The sequence below is a fragment of the Bos indicus genome, chromosome 1 (assembly GCF_029378745.1).
Source record: "Bos indicus isolate NIAB-ARS_2022 breed Sahiwal x Tharparkar chromosome 1, NIAB-ARS_B.indTharparkar_mat_pri_1.0, whole genome shotgun sequence".
NCBI lineage: Eukaryota > Metazoa > Chordata > Mammalia > Artiodactyla > Bovidae > Bos > Bos indicus.
Window position 1 is genome coordinate 91,865,777 of NC_091760.1, and position 14,678 is coordinate 91,880,454.

The following is a 14,678-nucleotide window of genomic DNA, read 5'->3' on the forward strand; positions in this document are numbered from 1 at the left end:
ACCAGTGCACTCTCTTGGCAAAAATCTGTTAGCCTTTGCCCTGCTTCATTTTGTACTCCAAGGTCAACATTTCCTGTTACTCCAAGTATCTCTTAACTCCCTTCTTTTGTATTTCAATCCCCTATAATGAAAAAGACATATTTGTTTTGATGTTAATTATAGGTGGTCTTGTAAGTCTTTATGGAATCATTCAACTTTAGCTTCTTTGGCATTAGTGGTTGAGGTATAGACTTGGATTACTGTGATATTGAATGGTTTGCCTTGGAAATGAACAGAGATCATTCTGTCATTTTTCAGATTGCACCCAAGTACTGTATTTCAGACTCTTCCATTGACTACGAGGGCTACTCCATTTCTTCTAAGGGATTCTTTCCCACAGTAGTGTATATAATGGTCTTCTGAATTAAACTCACCCATTCCTGTCCATTTTAGTTTACTGATTCCTAAAATATCAACGTTCACTCTTGCTATCTGTTTGACCACAATCCAGTTTAGCTTGATTCATGGACCTAACATTCCAGGTTCCTATGCAATACTGTTCTTTACAGTATCAAACTGTACTTTCACCACCAGACATATTCACAAGTGGGCATCCTTTCTGCTTTGGCTCAGCCTTTTCATTCTTTCTGAAGCTATTTCTCTGCTCTTCCTCTGTAGCATATCAGATACCTACTGACCTGGGCAGGGAGAGGAGGTTCTTTTTTCAGTGTCATATCTTTTTGCCTTTTCATACTGTACAAGGGGTTCTCAAGGCAAGAATTGTGAATTGGTTTGCCTTTCCTTTCTCCAGTGGACTACATTTTGCCAGGTCCTAAGTAGCAGGGACATGCCCTTCAGCCATTCTACATAGCTGGATTACATGCCCAGTGCCCGGTTGTCCCACTACTGATCCTTGTTGACCAGCTGTTGGATGTTGGTCAGCCCCACGGGGGCTAAGGCAGTAGCCCTGCCTTTAGTTTTTGCCAGTTTGATTACTGTGCATCTAGGCATGTTCCTTCTTGTATTTATCCTGGCTGGGACTCTGTGCTTCCTGGATTTAGTTGACTATTTCCCATCCCATGCTGGGGACTTTTCAGTTATAATCTCTTCAAATATTTTCTCAGGTCCTTTCTCCTTTGGGACCCCTATAATGCAAAGTTGGTGAGATTTAACACCCTGTGCCTCTGCAGGAGATCCTCCAGTACTAGCAGGTAGGTCTGGCCCATGCTCATATGAGGTTACTTCTTTTCCCCTGGATTCTTATGTGCATGAGACTTTGTGTGGACCCTCCAAAAGAGGAGTTTCTGCTTCCCCCAGTCCTGTGGAGTTCCTGTGATCAAATACCACTGGTATTTAAAGCCAAATTCTCTGGGGGCTTCTTTTCCCATTGCCAGACCCTAAGCCATGGAACTTGACACGGAGCTCAGAACTTTCACTTCTGTGGGAGAACTTCTGTGGTATAAGTATTTTCCAGTTTGTTCATCACCCACCTGGTGAGTATGAGATTTGATTTTATTGCAGTTACTCCTCTCCTACCGACTTGTTATGGCTGCCTGTTGTTGAATATAGGATATCTTTTTGGTAGGTTCCAACCTTTATTTTCCTGATGGTTGTTCAGCAGTTAGTTATTCTCCTGTTTCCATAAAAATGAGGTGAGCTCTTGTCTTTCTACCCCATCGTCTTGTCTCCATCTCCAGTAGAGGTATTCTAAATCATGTAAGAAGTTGAGAAAAATCCCCTGATGGTTGTGGCAGGAAAAAGTTAAATATCAGGAAAGCCTCCAGAATCTTCTCTATCAAAAAGCCCCAATCTCCAGACCGAAAAGTTTGTCAGGGTGCAAGATTTTGTCAAAGGGTAAGTACTGTGATATTATTGCAACTTGGGGAAGGGAATTTCACCCCTCTTGAGCCTTCCTGTTTCATCATAGGATTAGCAATTTCACTCCTATGTCTTTACCCAAGAGATAATCCAAAATTGTATGGCAAAAGAAGAAAGGCAATTCAATGGGAAAGAATAGTTTTTTTTTCTACAAATAGTGCTGGCACAAGATATCCATGTGCAAAAATAATGAATCTAGACAGTGACCTTATATCTTTCACAAAAATTAATTGGAAATGGATTAGTGACCTAATCCATTTAGGTCACTTTAAATATAGGTCCATTTAAATATAAAACACCAAACAATAAAATACCTAGAAGACAACATAGGAGAAAAATCTAGGTCTGACCCTGGGTTTAATGACGGGCTGTTAGATATAATACCAAAAGAATAATCAATGAAAAAAAATTGATACATTAGATTTCATTAAAATTTAAAACTTCTGCTCTGCAACAGTCACTCTTAAAAAAATATTTGCAGCATTCATACCTGATAAAGTTTTGGCATCTAAAATATAAAAAGAAATCTTAAAAACTCAACAGTAAGGAAACATATAAGTCAAGAGATAGGGAAAAGATATGAATAAACACCTCCCTGAAGAAGGTATACAGATAGAAAGTAAATATATAAAATGATGCTCAACATCATATGTCATTAGAGAATTTCAGTTGAACACAATGGGATAACATTACCCATCTCTTGAAATGAATGAACTTCACAATACTGACAACAGCAAATGCTAATGAGGAAGTGGAGAAACCAAAAGTCATCCTCATTTCCAGTGGGAATGCAAAATGGCATGGCCAGTTGGGAAGGCAGTTTGGCAGTTTCTTGCAAAACTATACATAGGCTTATCTTATGATCCAGCAGTTGTGCTTCTTGGTATTTACCCAAATGAGTTGAAAATGTACATCTGCACAAGAACCTGCCCACAGATATACATTACAGCTTAGTTTATAATTGTGAAAATTTGAAAGCAACTAAAATGTCCTCCAATTGGTGTATGGATAAATAAACTAGCACATCTGTCAATGGAATATTGTTCAGTGATAAAGAGAAATTAATATGGAAGAAACACATTCATACAGCTTAGTGAGGAGGCCTAAATGAGAAGCTTACATGCTGTATGATTCTAACTATATGACTTGGAGACAGTAAAAAGATCAGTGATGGTCAGAGGTGGAGGGAGGGATAGGTGGAACACAGATTTTTTTAGGGCAAAGAAACTATTCTGTATGATACTGAAATGGTGGCTCTGTGCCATTAAACATTTGTCAAAATCCATAGAATGTAAAGAACAAACAAAAATGAATCCTAATATAAACTATGAGCTTTAGTTAATAATACATCAACATTGGCTCATCAACTGTGACAATTGTACTATACTGCTATAAGATGTTAATAATAGGGAACTATGTGTTGGGAGCTGAGGGAACTGTTTTTGCCTATGAAGGATTGTATGAGAACTCTGTCCTTTCTGCTCAATTGTCTTCTAAACATAAAACTGCTCTATTTTTAATAACTATATATTTTATTGGAGAATGAATAGATTACTGGATCATACTGCTTAGTCCACCTTTGCTGAGAACTATAGGGAGCTAAAAGGAATCCAACAACAAAACACAGATTCCACAATATATCATCTGCAGATATGCCAGTTCCCTGGAGCAGGAAAGCAGTTCATATTAGAACTATAATAAAAGAAGGAGGGAGAGAGAAGATTCAGAATTCTTAAGAAAATACATAATCTCTTCCCTACTCAGGGGCAACAAGTTAGGTCTTGAATTGCTGAATTTTGATGGTAGTAATATTTTTGCAATGTTTTGTAGTTTCAACACACTTTCCTTAGATAGTCCCTGATCATATGCATCATTGTGTCTGCTCCCCTTTGCCTACCAATCTCAGTAGCTCTGGAGCTCTTAGCACCTTTTCATTACACCACTACAGTCTATCGTTGTGCTCTTTCTTATATCTCTTCCGCAGGATTAGTAGGATTCCCCTTGACTGTAGAGTTTGGGAGGGTTAATGCAGTGAATGTGCATTAAATCAGATTTTTAGAGGAAAAGGACTTTGGAAGTTACTTTTCTTAACAGATTTCCATACAATTACATGGAGAGCAAAGATATTGAGTGTCTTAACTAACTGGCTGGAGAAATGGGCAGAGAGGAGACTCTTTTTACTACTCAATCCTGGTTCATCTGCCTAGCTCCATGTGAACCCTAAAATAAAATCCCCACAGCCACTAGTTGGTTAAATTTTCCCATTCTTCCTTAAAACCATCTCCCAAATTGGATTTGCTTTTCATTCCTGACAATAACATGCCAAATCATATTCTCCCCATTTCATGCGTTTCTTAAATTCACAGTTTCCCTGACTTCCCAGCTCTAGGGCACCCTATTTGGAAGACCAGATAAGTTAACACAGGTTTGTTAATAGCGTCTTTTGTGTAAAAAAATCAAGCCCAAAGCTCTCAACAGAGCATGCATGGAACTCTATCACTTGGTTCCTTCCTACCTTTCCATAATCATGAACCCAATAACAATTCAGAAGACTCCACTTTCTGTGCTTCACTCCCCAGCACACCACACATAACTTCTCCTTTGTGTCTCTCTATTCACCTTATCCTTCCCTGGTAATGCTCCCTGTGTTAGTTAGTTTGGACTGCTACAACAGAACACTATATACTGAGTGAGTTATAAACACCACAAATATTATTTCCCGCAGTTCTGGAGGCTGAGAAGTCCAAGATCAAGGTGCCGGCAGATTCCATGTCTGGTTAGGGGTTGCTTTGTGAAATATAAATGACTTTTCACATAGCAGTATGAGTGAAGGAGGTTTCTTTTGTAAGGATGCTAATCCCACTTATGAGTGTCCTCATGACCTAATTATCTCCTAAAAACCCCATCTCCAAACATTATCATAGGTCTCAACATACAAATTTTGGGAGGACACAAACATTCAGTCTATAGCACTCCCAAATTTACTGGGTATCCTACCATTCCTTGAAGACCAGATAAATTTTTCCCTTCCTCTGTAAAGTTTCTGACTGCCACAAGGTAATTTCTCTCTTCTGTGAATCCCAACAGCACACCTTACCTGTAGCATTCATTGAGTACTTTGAATAAGTATTCTGGAAATTTATTATGATTTATATATTTTACCTCTTGAATTAAACTCCTTGAAGGTAGAGATCTTATATTGCCAGTTTTCTCCTTTAGTTACCGTGGGAAGCTAGTGGAGCTCCTAGAGGTATAAGGAACTCCAGTACAGCACAGACAGGTTTTGGGACCTCAGTCTACAACAATCCTGAAGAACCTCTGAGAGCGTCAGGCAGGAAAAACTGGATATGGTTCTGAGGCCTCAGAAATCAGGAAGCACACATTAGAGTATCACTGCTCTCTGTTCATGGCAACTGAGAGGCAAAGAGTAGATTAACGAGCCTCCCCACTTGTGCTCATGGTGACCCAATGGCCCAGTGACAGCTTCTGCTCCTGCTACCCGGGAACAAGATGCAGAATGAGCCGCAGAGGCTCCATGCATCCCAGGGGAGCCCAGTCCACCATGATGAACTTTAGGAAATCATGAGACACATTGAAGCATGTAGGATCTTAGTTTCCTGACCAGGAGTCGAACCTGCACACCTGCAGTGGGAGTGTGAAGTCTTAGCCACTGGACCTCCAGGGAAGTCCTTCTAATGGTAGATTTAAAAATAATATTGTTCCAGTGGTGGAGTTGGCCAGGAGGCAACAGCAGTCATCTAGGACAGAGACCATCAAGATAGGAACTAAGACAGAGATGGCAGGATGAGAGAAAAGGAACACACCAGGGAAATATTTAGGACATGAACTGCCAGACACTGGCATGCAAGAGTTTCAGTGGCATCACCTGTTGCATGGACATGAGCTTGGACTGACTGTACCATAATCAGGGATATCAATTGTCCACTCAAACATAGACTTCCTGATAACCAAAAGTCCTGATGTGTAGTGCTTGCTAATTTCAAGCTACAAAGGGCTTGACAATCAGCTGGCAAAGTTCCTGATATTTTTAATGTTGCTTGTGGGAGCCAGAACAAGAGATCTCTGGCACATCACTGACCCGAATTCAGTGTCAAGCAATCCAGTTTTCAGTTCACTTAAATTTTATTCCTTTTATCCTTCCTTCTTTGAATATATTGACTATCTGTTTTCTTGCCATTTCTTCTAAGAATGACTCTAAAGCCATTCATAGGATTTTATGGACCTGGAGAAGAGACAGACATTGGACATGCACTGGCCATACATTGCACCGTACATTGAACATACAGTGGAATGTACACTGGATGTACACTGGAGTGTACACTGCACACTACACTGCACTGTGTACACTGGCCATACACTGGAGTATACAGCACTGTACACTGGTGTACACTCAACTGTACACTGGACATATGGTGGACTGGACACCAGATGTGCCCACATGTGTCCCAGATGCACCCAGCTATGCATTTGGCCTGAATATCATTCTCCAAATGTGTTCAGCTATGCTCCAGATATTTTCCAGCTGTGTTCCCGCTGTGCACTTGGCCTGTATATCTGATTCTCCAGATGTGTTCCAGATGTGTTCTAGCTGTGTCCAACTGTGCACTTGGACTGTACAGATGTGCACTGGAGTGTTTACTGGACTGTACACTAGAATGCACAATGTACACTGGCTGTACACTGTACTATACACTGACTGTATACAGTATACATTGGATGTGCATGGACTGTACATGATGTACACTGGCTGTACACTACTGTACATGGGACTGTATACAATGTACAGGTGATACAGATGTGCTCCAGATGTGTACTTGGACTGTACAGCAGATGAGTACTGGAGTGTACACTGGAGTATATACTGTACTGTGAAAAAACTGAAACAAGCACCAGCGTTTCTTCTGCTTTTTCCCTTGAGGTCCAGGTAGACACAATTAGTCCATTTTCAATTTCAAGATGCCAAAAATTTTAAAGATCAACTTGCTAGCATTTTATTACAAGCAAAGAGTCACTGATTCTAAATTATATAATGTACAGCTCAAAGATGGGAATACCAGATCGTCTTACCTGTCTCCTGAGAATCCTGTATATGGATCAAGAAGCAACAGTTAGAACTGTATTTGGAACAACTGATTGGTTCAAAATTAAGAAAGGAGTATGACAAGGCTGTTCATTGTCACCCTGTTTATTGAACTATGGGAGCACATCATGGGAAATGGCAGGATGGATGAGTTACAATTTGGAATCAAGATTGCTGGGAGAAATATCAACAACCTCAGATATGCAGATAATACCAGTTTAATGACAAAAAACAAAGGGGAACTAGGAGCCCCTTGATGAGGGTGAAAGATGAGTGAAAACACTGGCTTAAAACTCAGTATTAAAAAGAAAAACAAACTAAGATCATGGCATCCAGCCCTATCACTTCATGGCAAACAGAAGGGGAAAAGGTGGAAGCAGTAACGTATTTCCTCTTTTGGGCTCTAAAATCACTGTAGAAATGACTACAGCCATGAAATTAAAAGACACCTGCTCCTGGGAAGAAAAGCTATGACAAACCTAGACAGCATATTAAAAAGCAAAAAAAAAAAAATCACTGTGCCAACAAAGGTCCATATAGCCAAGGCCATGGTCTTTCCAGTAGTCATGTACAGATGTGAGAGTTGGATCATAAGGAAAGCAGAGCACCAAAGAACTGATGCCTTCAAACTCTGGTGCTGGAGAAGATTCTTGAGAGTCCCTAAGACTGCAAGGAGATCAAATCAGTCAATCCTAAAGGAAATCAACCCTGAATATTCATTGGAATGTTTGATGCTAAAGGTGAAGCTCCAATACTTTGGCCACCTGATGTGAAGAGCTGATTCACTGGAAAAGACCCTGATGCTTGGAAAGATTGAAGGCAGAAAGAGAACAGGTGACTGAGGATGAGATGGTTGGATGGCATCACCAATTCAATGGATGTGAACTTAGGCAGACTCTGGGAGAAGGTGAAGGACAGGGAGGCCTGATATGCTGCAGTCTGTGGGGTTGCAGAGAGTGACACAACTTGCAGTGACTGAACAGCAACAACAGCTCAAAACCAAAAGCCCCACAACTGAACTTGGTATAAATGTATGTTTTTATACTCATAACTAATGTGTTTCAAGGAGAAAGTTCGGGGATAAACATTTGTAAAGAAGTTATCATAATAGAGTTCAGGGAACATTACAAAAAAAAAAAAAATCTCCCAAGAAACAAAAGTCCAGGATCAGAGGGCTTCACAGGTAAGTCCTGCCAAACACTTAGATGAGAGTTAGCATCTATCCTTCTGAAGCTAACACCTAATTTTCTGACGTATTTCAAAATATTTCAGAGGAAGGAACACTTCCAAACACATTTTGTGAGGCTACCATCACTCTGATACCAAAGCCAGACAAAGATGCCACAGAAAAGTACAGGTTAATATCACTGATGAATATACATGTAAAAATCCTCAACAAAATACTAGCAAACTGAATCCAACAATATGTTAAAATTGTTACACACCATGATCAAGTGGGATCCCAGGGTTGCAGGGCTTTTTCAATTTATCCACAAATCGAAACTATAATGAGATCTGCAGATCAAAAGTACAATGAGATATCACCTCACACGGGTCAGAATGGCCATCATCAAAACACCTACAAGCAGTCAATGCTGGAGAAGATGTGGAGAAAAGGGAGCCCTCCTGCATTCTTGGTGGGAATGAAAATTGGTTCAGATACTATAGAGAACCATATGAAGGCTCCTTAAGAAACTGAAAATAGATCCAGCATATGATCCAGCAGTCCGACTCCTGAACATATATATCTGGAAGAAACCATGATTTGAAAGGATACATGCACCCCATCTTCATTGCAGTGTTGTTTACAATAGCCAAGACATGGAAGCCACCTAAATGTCCATTGACAGGGATAGAAAAAGAAGATGTGGTTCATATGTACAATAGAATATTTCTTAGCCATTAAAAAGAATGAAATAATGCCATTTGTAGCAACATGGATGTGCCTGGAGATTATCATACTCACTGAAATGTCAGACAGGGACATTTATCTATTATATCACTTAAATGTGGGATCTAGAAAAAAATGATACAAATTAACTTATTTACAAAACAAACTGTATAGCCTAGGTCATGATGCTCAATACTCTCTAACAACCTAAGTGCGAAAGAGTTTGGAAAAGATGTGACTGAAATATGATTGAATCAATTTGATGTACACCTGAAACTAACACTTTGTTAATCAACTATTCTCCAATATAAAGTAAAATTTAAAAAAAAAGACATTTTGTTAGTAAAGTGAGAGACAGGATATTCTCAAGTCTGCTTTACTATTTTGGCAAATCATTTAGCATGACATTTAGCATTTTTGAGTCCAGTTTCCTCATCTGTAAAATGGAGACCCTAAGAATATCTGATCCATTGACCCTTTTGCTAGGATTAAATTAATTAATGCATGGAATGGGTTTAACATAGTATCCAAGACATATTAAGTAGTCAATGAATGTTACCAATTTAAAAAAATTAAAATGTTTTATTTTTTGAAGCTCTACTTGCCCTCTTTGTTTCATTTCTACTATTTCTGAGAACCAGAAAAACAAGTATGTGCTTGTGTGATCCTCTAAGAGATTAAATTGAATATGACAATGTTTCATTAAAGTATTTGTTAAAGTTGTGAAAATATTTTCAGAAATCACTCTATTGTGGCCCTCTAACCAAATATGTCGCATAACCTGGTTGTTTCAACTTTCCTATAAATTCCTCTCCCCCCTGAATATTTTGCTGTTGTTGCTCAGTCACTAAGTCATGTCCAACTCTGTGCAACCCCATGGGCTATAGCACACCAAGCTCCTTTGTCCTCCACTATCTCTGGGACTTTGCACAAATTCATGCCATTGAGTCAGTTATTGAACATATTTAATTCCCTCTTAAAATGTAAATAGTTTCTAGAATTAAACACAAAGTTGTAAACATAGACTTACTAGGATAAAAACATAGGCTTATCTACTGATTCAGTATTTCTCCCAATACAACCTACAACACATTTAGTTTTTCAGTAGCTATATCACATTTGATTCACATTGAATTTAATGTAAAAATTCTTAGTCATTTTTTAGATGATACAGCTAACTAGTATCATGTGCTGTGCTCTGTTAAGTCGCTTCAATCATGTCTGACTCTTCGAGACCCCACGGACTGCCCACCAGACTCCTCTGTCCATGGAATCCTCCAGGCAAGAATACTGAAGTGAGCAGCCATTCTCTCTCCAGCGAATCTTCCCAACCTAGGGATCAAACCCTTGTCTCTTATGTCTCCTGCATTGGCAGGCAGGTTATTTATCACTAGCGTCATCTGGGAAGCCCAACTAGTATCATAGATATAGACAATATCCATATCTATAAAAATATCAATATCTACAGATATAAAGAAAACTAAAGTGTTCTTTATTCACCATGTATGCAGTTGAACTTTGCTTTGAGGGTAGGAGAATGAGCCTCAAATTGTAGATAAAATAACTATTTCACATTAAAAAAAAAGTCATATGTTCACAGAAGGTACATATCAAATTCTGAAAGTTAAACACAAATATTTCATTGAGAGGCATGAAAATACCAAATTTGAGCACACTTCCTACCTGTAAAACCCTGGGGGTGCATGCTGCACTAGGAAGCTCTTCTCCATGTCCTGGAGAAGGTCATTCAGCATCCGCACACGCATGGGATCTCTTTCCTTGGGGTCATTAGCAGGACGCATCTCATCTGACTGAAAGAGTTCAGCACTCTCCCGCAGGCGTGAGGCCAGGGCCAGCAGTTGAGGGGTGGTGGTTTGATCACCTGGTAAAGATAAGTAGGTCAATCATAGATCAGAGCATCTCAAAGGCACAATATAAACATTTTATAATTATGATGTCAAAAGGAAGATTTACCATCAATTCAACTTTTAAAATCTTTCCACCAAAAATATTCAAATACATTCTACTAAGAGTATTAAATTTATTACTACTGTGTGTTAGTCACTCAGTCATGTCTGCCTCTTTGGGAACCCATGAACTGTAGCCCACCAAGCTCCTCTGTCCATAAGATTCTCCAGGGAAGAGAACAGGAGTGGGTTGCCATTTCCTTTTCCAAGGGATTTTCCCAAATTAGGGATCAAACCCAGGTCTCCTGCATTGTAAGCAGATTCTTTACCATCTGAGCCACCAAGGAAACCCACTGCTAATAATAATATCACCAGTAAATAGAAACTGATTGTTGAAATAATGCAACATTCTCAACACTGTCAAGCCATTTGACACAGGACACTTTACACAATTATCTCATTTAATATTCACCAAACATTGTATTGGCATGTTTTTTCATAGAAGCTGAGAGTTAAGGTAAGCAAACTGCCATAGATCATCAAGCAAGTAAGTGATAGATAAGAATTAGAAGACTGATCTTTCTGACTCAAAAATTCATGCTCTTAATGGAATATCCTGTGTTTCAAGGAAAAAAAAAAACTGTAAAAGAAATTATCTTCTCTTCTGAGAATATGTTACCCTATGTTGTGTGTCTACTGGGGTCTTTTTGCTTTACTAGAGTATTCCTGTAATTTGAAGCTGAAATATACCTTTGGTCTGAAAACACAGTAAAAACTATCCTATGTAATGTTTATATTGTTTTCCATTTGAGATGATTTTTGTTTGTTTGTTTTTCCATCTGTTTGTGTAACTTACTGGAAGTCATTCTGATATGAATGGTGGTAGCAAAAGGATCAAAGAATGTTCCTTTGACTAAGGGAAGGGCTGCCTCATATAGTAATTACGCTGCCAAATCCTAGAATCAGACTACTTGAGTTCAAATCCTTGCTCCTTGCTCTACCACATAGTATAATGGCTTTGTGATGCTGGGTAATTTTGCCTCAATGTCCTCATGTGAAATGAACATATAGTAGTACTTGCTTTATAGATTTTTTTAAACAGGAGTTAAATAATTAATACTTGTACAGTACTCCCCTACAGGTAAGAAGTTCCTGCTGCTGCTACTGCTAAGTCGCTTCAGTCGTGTCTGACTCTGTGTGACCCCATAGATGGCAGCCCACCAGGCTTCCCCGTCCCTGGGATTCTCCAGGCAAGAACACTGGAGTGGGTTGCCATTTCCTTCTCCAATGCATAAAAGTAAAAAGTTAAAGTGAAATCGATCAGTCGTGTTCAACTCTTAGTGACCCCCATGGACTGCAGCCTACCAGGCTCCTCCGTCCATGGGATTTTCCAGGCAAGAGTACTGGAGTGGGGTGCCATTGCCTTCTCCGAAGCAGTTCCTAGCTGGTGCTTAAACTTGTTTAAAAAGCTTTCTTTTATCATGCCATGGGGGGCCTTCCATCATCTTCCAGATAGCCCCACCATTAGAGGCAGTTTTTGACACCACTGACTATTGCCTCACCCATTCTCAGCCTAGCTACAACTGACTCCAACAAGGTCAGCACTGCCCTACAGAGGATTACTTCAAGTCAACATACTGAAATGAACCTGGTAAATCTCAACTGACAATCCTGAGAGCATGGCATTGAGATAAGTAGGTAGAAGACTGAAAAGAGACCTCATGGAACCTTCACCTAGGAAAGCCTTTGCAAAAGGAAAGGCTGCAAAGGGACTCTTTTTCCAAGTGAAGTCTAAGGATAAGGATCACCAGCTTCCAAAGCACCTGGGTTTTGTGAAAATGCAGATTCCTAGACCTTCTGGATTTCTCTAGGGCCCAGGAATCAAAATTTCAGCATGTTATGCAGACTATTCCTTATATCTTAATGTTTAAGAAGCACCGTAGAGAGGTTATGTGCTAAGAAAATGAAAAGTAGGTTAGAATCATAACTGTAGTATAAAATATGTCTGTCACAGAATTATTTATACCAACCTTTAACATAGTGATCTTTATTTCCTCTCACCTTCATTTGATGTAAATTATTTTATATGTCAATTTCATTATAGCCCAGCATAGTTCTGACACTCAGTAATTGTTTACTGACTAAATAGACTCAATATTTTTAGAAAAACATCTAGTAAAAAATATAATAAAAAATGACAACTATGTAAAGAAATAAATGGTTTTAATGAAGGCTACAAAGAAAGAGCTTTCTTTGTAGCTCTCTGTTCACTAAAATTAACAATATGAATAAAATCAATTATAGGAGTTCACAGGGTTTTGGCATTTGATATTTTCAACGTGTGTTCCACATTTATTAGTAATCTTGTTTGATTTCAAACAAAACTTGAGGATGCAAGCAGAGATATTTTTGCTCATTGAGGATATCCAGCCTCTTAAGAAACAATATTAATAATGACAATTTATGAAGATACGGTTTCTCTTAAATTATTAAATTATCATAATATTAACATGGAAAACCTATAGGTGATATCTTTTTGCACAAGGAAAGAAAAAGAAGGATAAAGGCACATTTGGATTATATTAGAATTGAAAGACTGAACAACAGAGAAAACTAGTTCGACATCCTTAAGAGTCTTCCATTTAAGAAAGAAAAATCTCTTCTGATCTAACATACACCACAGAATTGAAGACATTACCACTGAATCAAGTGAGACAAATTGTACCATTCTACCTTATTTGGCCTTAAATGAATTTATCTTTCATGATGGTGCAGGTGGAGAAAATTGACAGCTTTAGGAACTGGTTGGTTTCAGAAAGGACCCTGAGAGTAGAAACCTGCCACCACAGCATACCTTGTGCATTACTTCAAGGATACGAGGTTACAGATTGAAAAGTAGCTTTACTCCCAGAGGTTCACTCAATCATTTTGATATATAACTGATGTTCCAAAGATTCCTAATAGCCATTTCTATGATCCCAAATGATTTTCCCTTGTGATCCTTAGGGTGAATACTAGAATGCCAGCTTTGTGAGGGAAGAGATTTTTATCTGTTTCATTCACTGTCATTAGGTGTCATTTCCCAGCACTTAAAACTGTGCCTGACAAACCATAATGAATGAATGTATGAATTATATACTGTGATCATAGCATCTGTAATATTTTAGCTTTACCTTCATTATCTCTTTTCCTTGACTGAAAAGAACCCCACACAAACAGCAAATATGTTTTCTCTCTTTGTATCTCTGTACCCTAGCACAATACCTGATATATGGCATTTATAAAAAATGCCATTTATTAAAAATTTATTTAAATTATTTATTAAAATTTATTAAAATCTTATTGAGTTTATATTGAATTATAAGACAATGTCTTATTTGAGATACAGTATTAAATTATGTCTACAAAATCATTCAGAAAGATAGTGCATGATGAACATAAACAAGTGCTATTTCTTTTACTTTCTTACTAAATATCAATAGTAGTTGCATAAAAAAGGGAACAAAAATTAAAAAGCTATTTTAGGGTAAATATAGGTTAAATTAAACTAAATAGAATTAAAATTCTACTGATAACTACCCCCCCAAACTAAGACTATTAAAAAGAAAAAAAAAAAAAAAAAAAAACTTCTTTTAAGGCACAGTGAATGCCAGAGAACTAATTGAGGTTCTTAACAGTTAAGGTTTAATAATCCATTTGACCAAACAAAATGAACTGGGAGCTAGAGATTTCTATAAGGATAGATACAATTATCCTGAAGTTTCACATAATACATGGCATCTGAAGACCAGAAGACCAGGACTTGGTATAAAGAAAATATAAGAGCCTGGTTTATTTAAGTACCATCAATGTGGACATGAACAGATTACTTAACATTGATGTTCTCTAGCTTCCTTGGGGAAATGAATGGTCATTTTACTAA

At 38.3% G+C, this 14,678-nt stretch overlaps 1 protein-coding gene across 5 annotated transcripts in view; it reads right to left on the reverse strand.

Moving 5' to 3' along the window:
• Window positions 1-14,678, reverse strand: part of NAALADL2 (N-acetylated alpha-linked acidic dipeptidase like 2) — a 1,369,359-nt gene that overhangs the window by 59,616 nt on the left and 1,295,065 nt on the right. For all 5 annotated transcript variants that reach the window (XM_070802872.1, XM_070802828.1, XM_070802665.1 and 2 more), the window contains one exon: window positions 10,533-10,731. In XM_070802872.1, coding sequence (XP_070658973.1) covers window positions 10,533-10,731 — 199 coding nt within the window. The remainder of the gene's footprint in view (window positions 1-10,532; window positions 10,732-14,678) is intronic.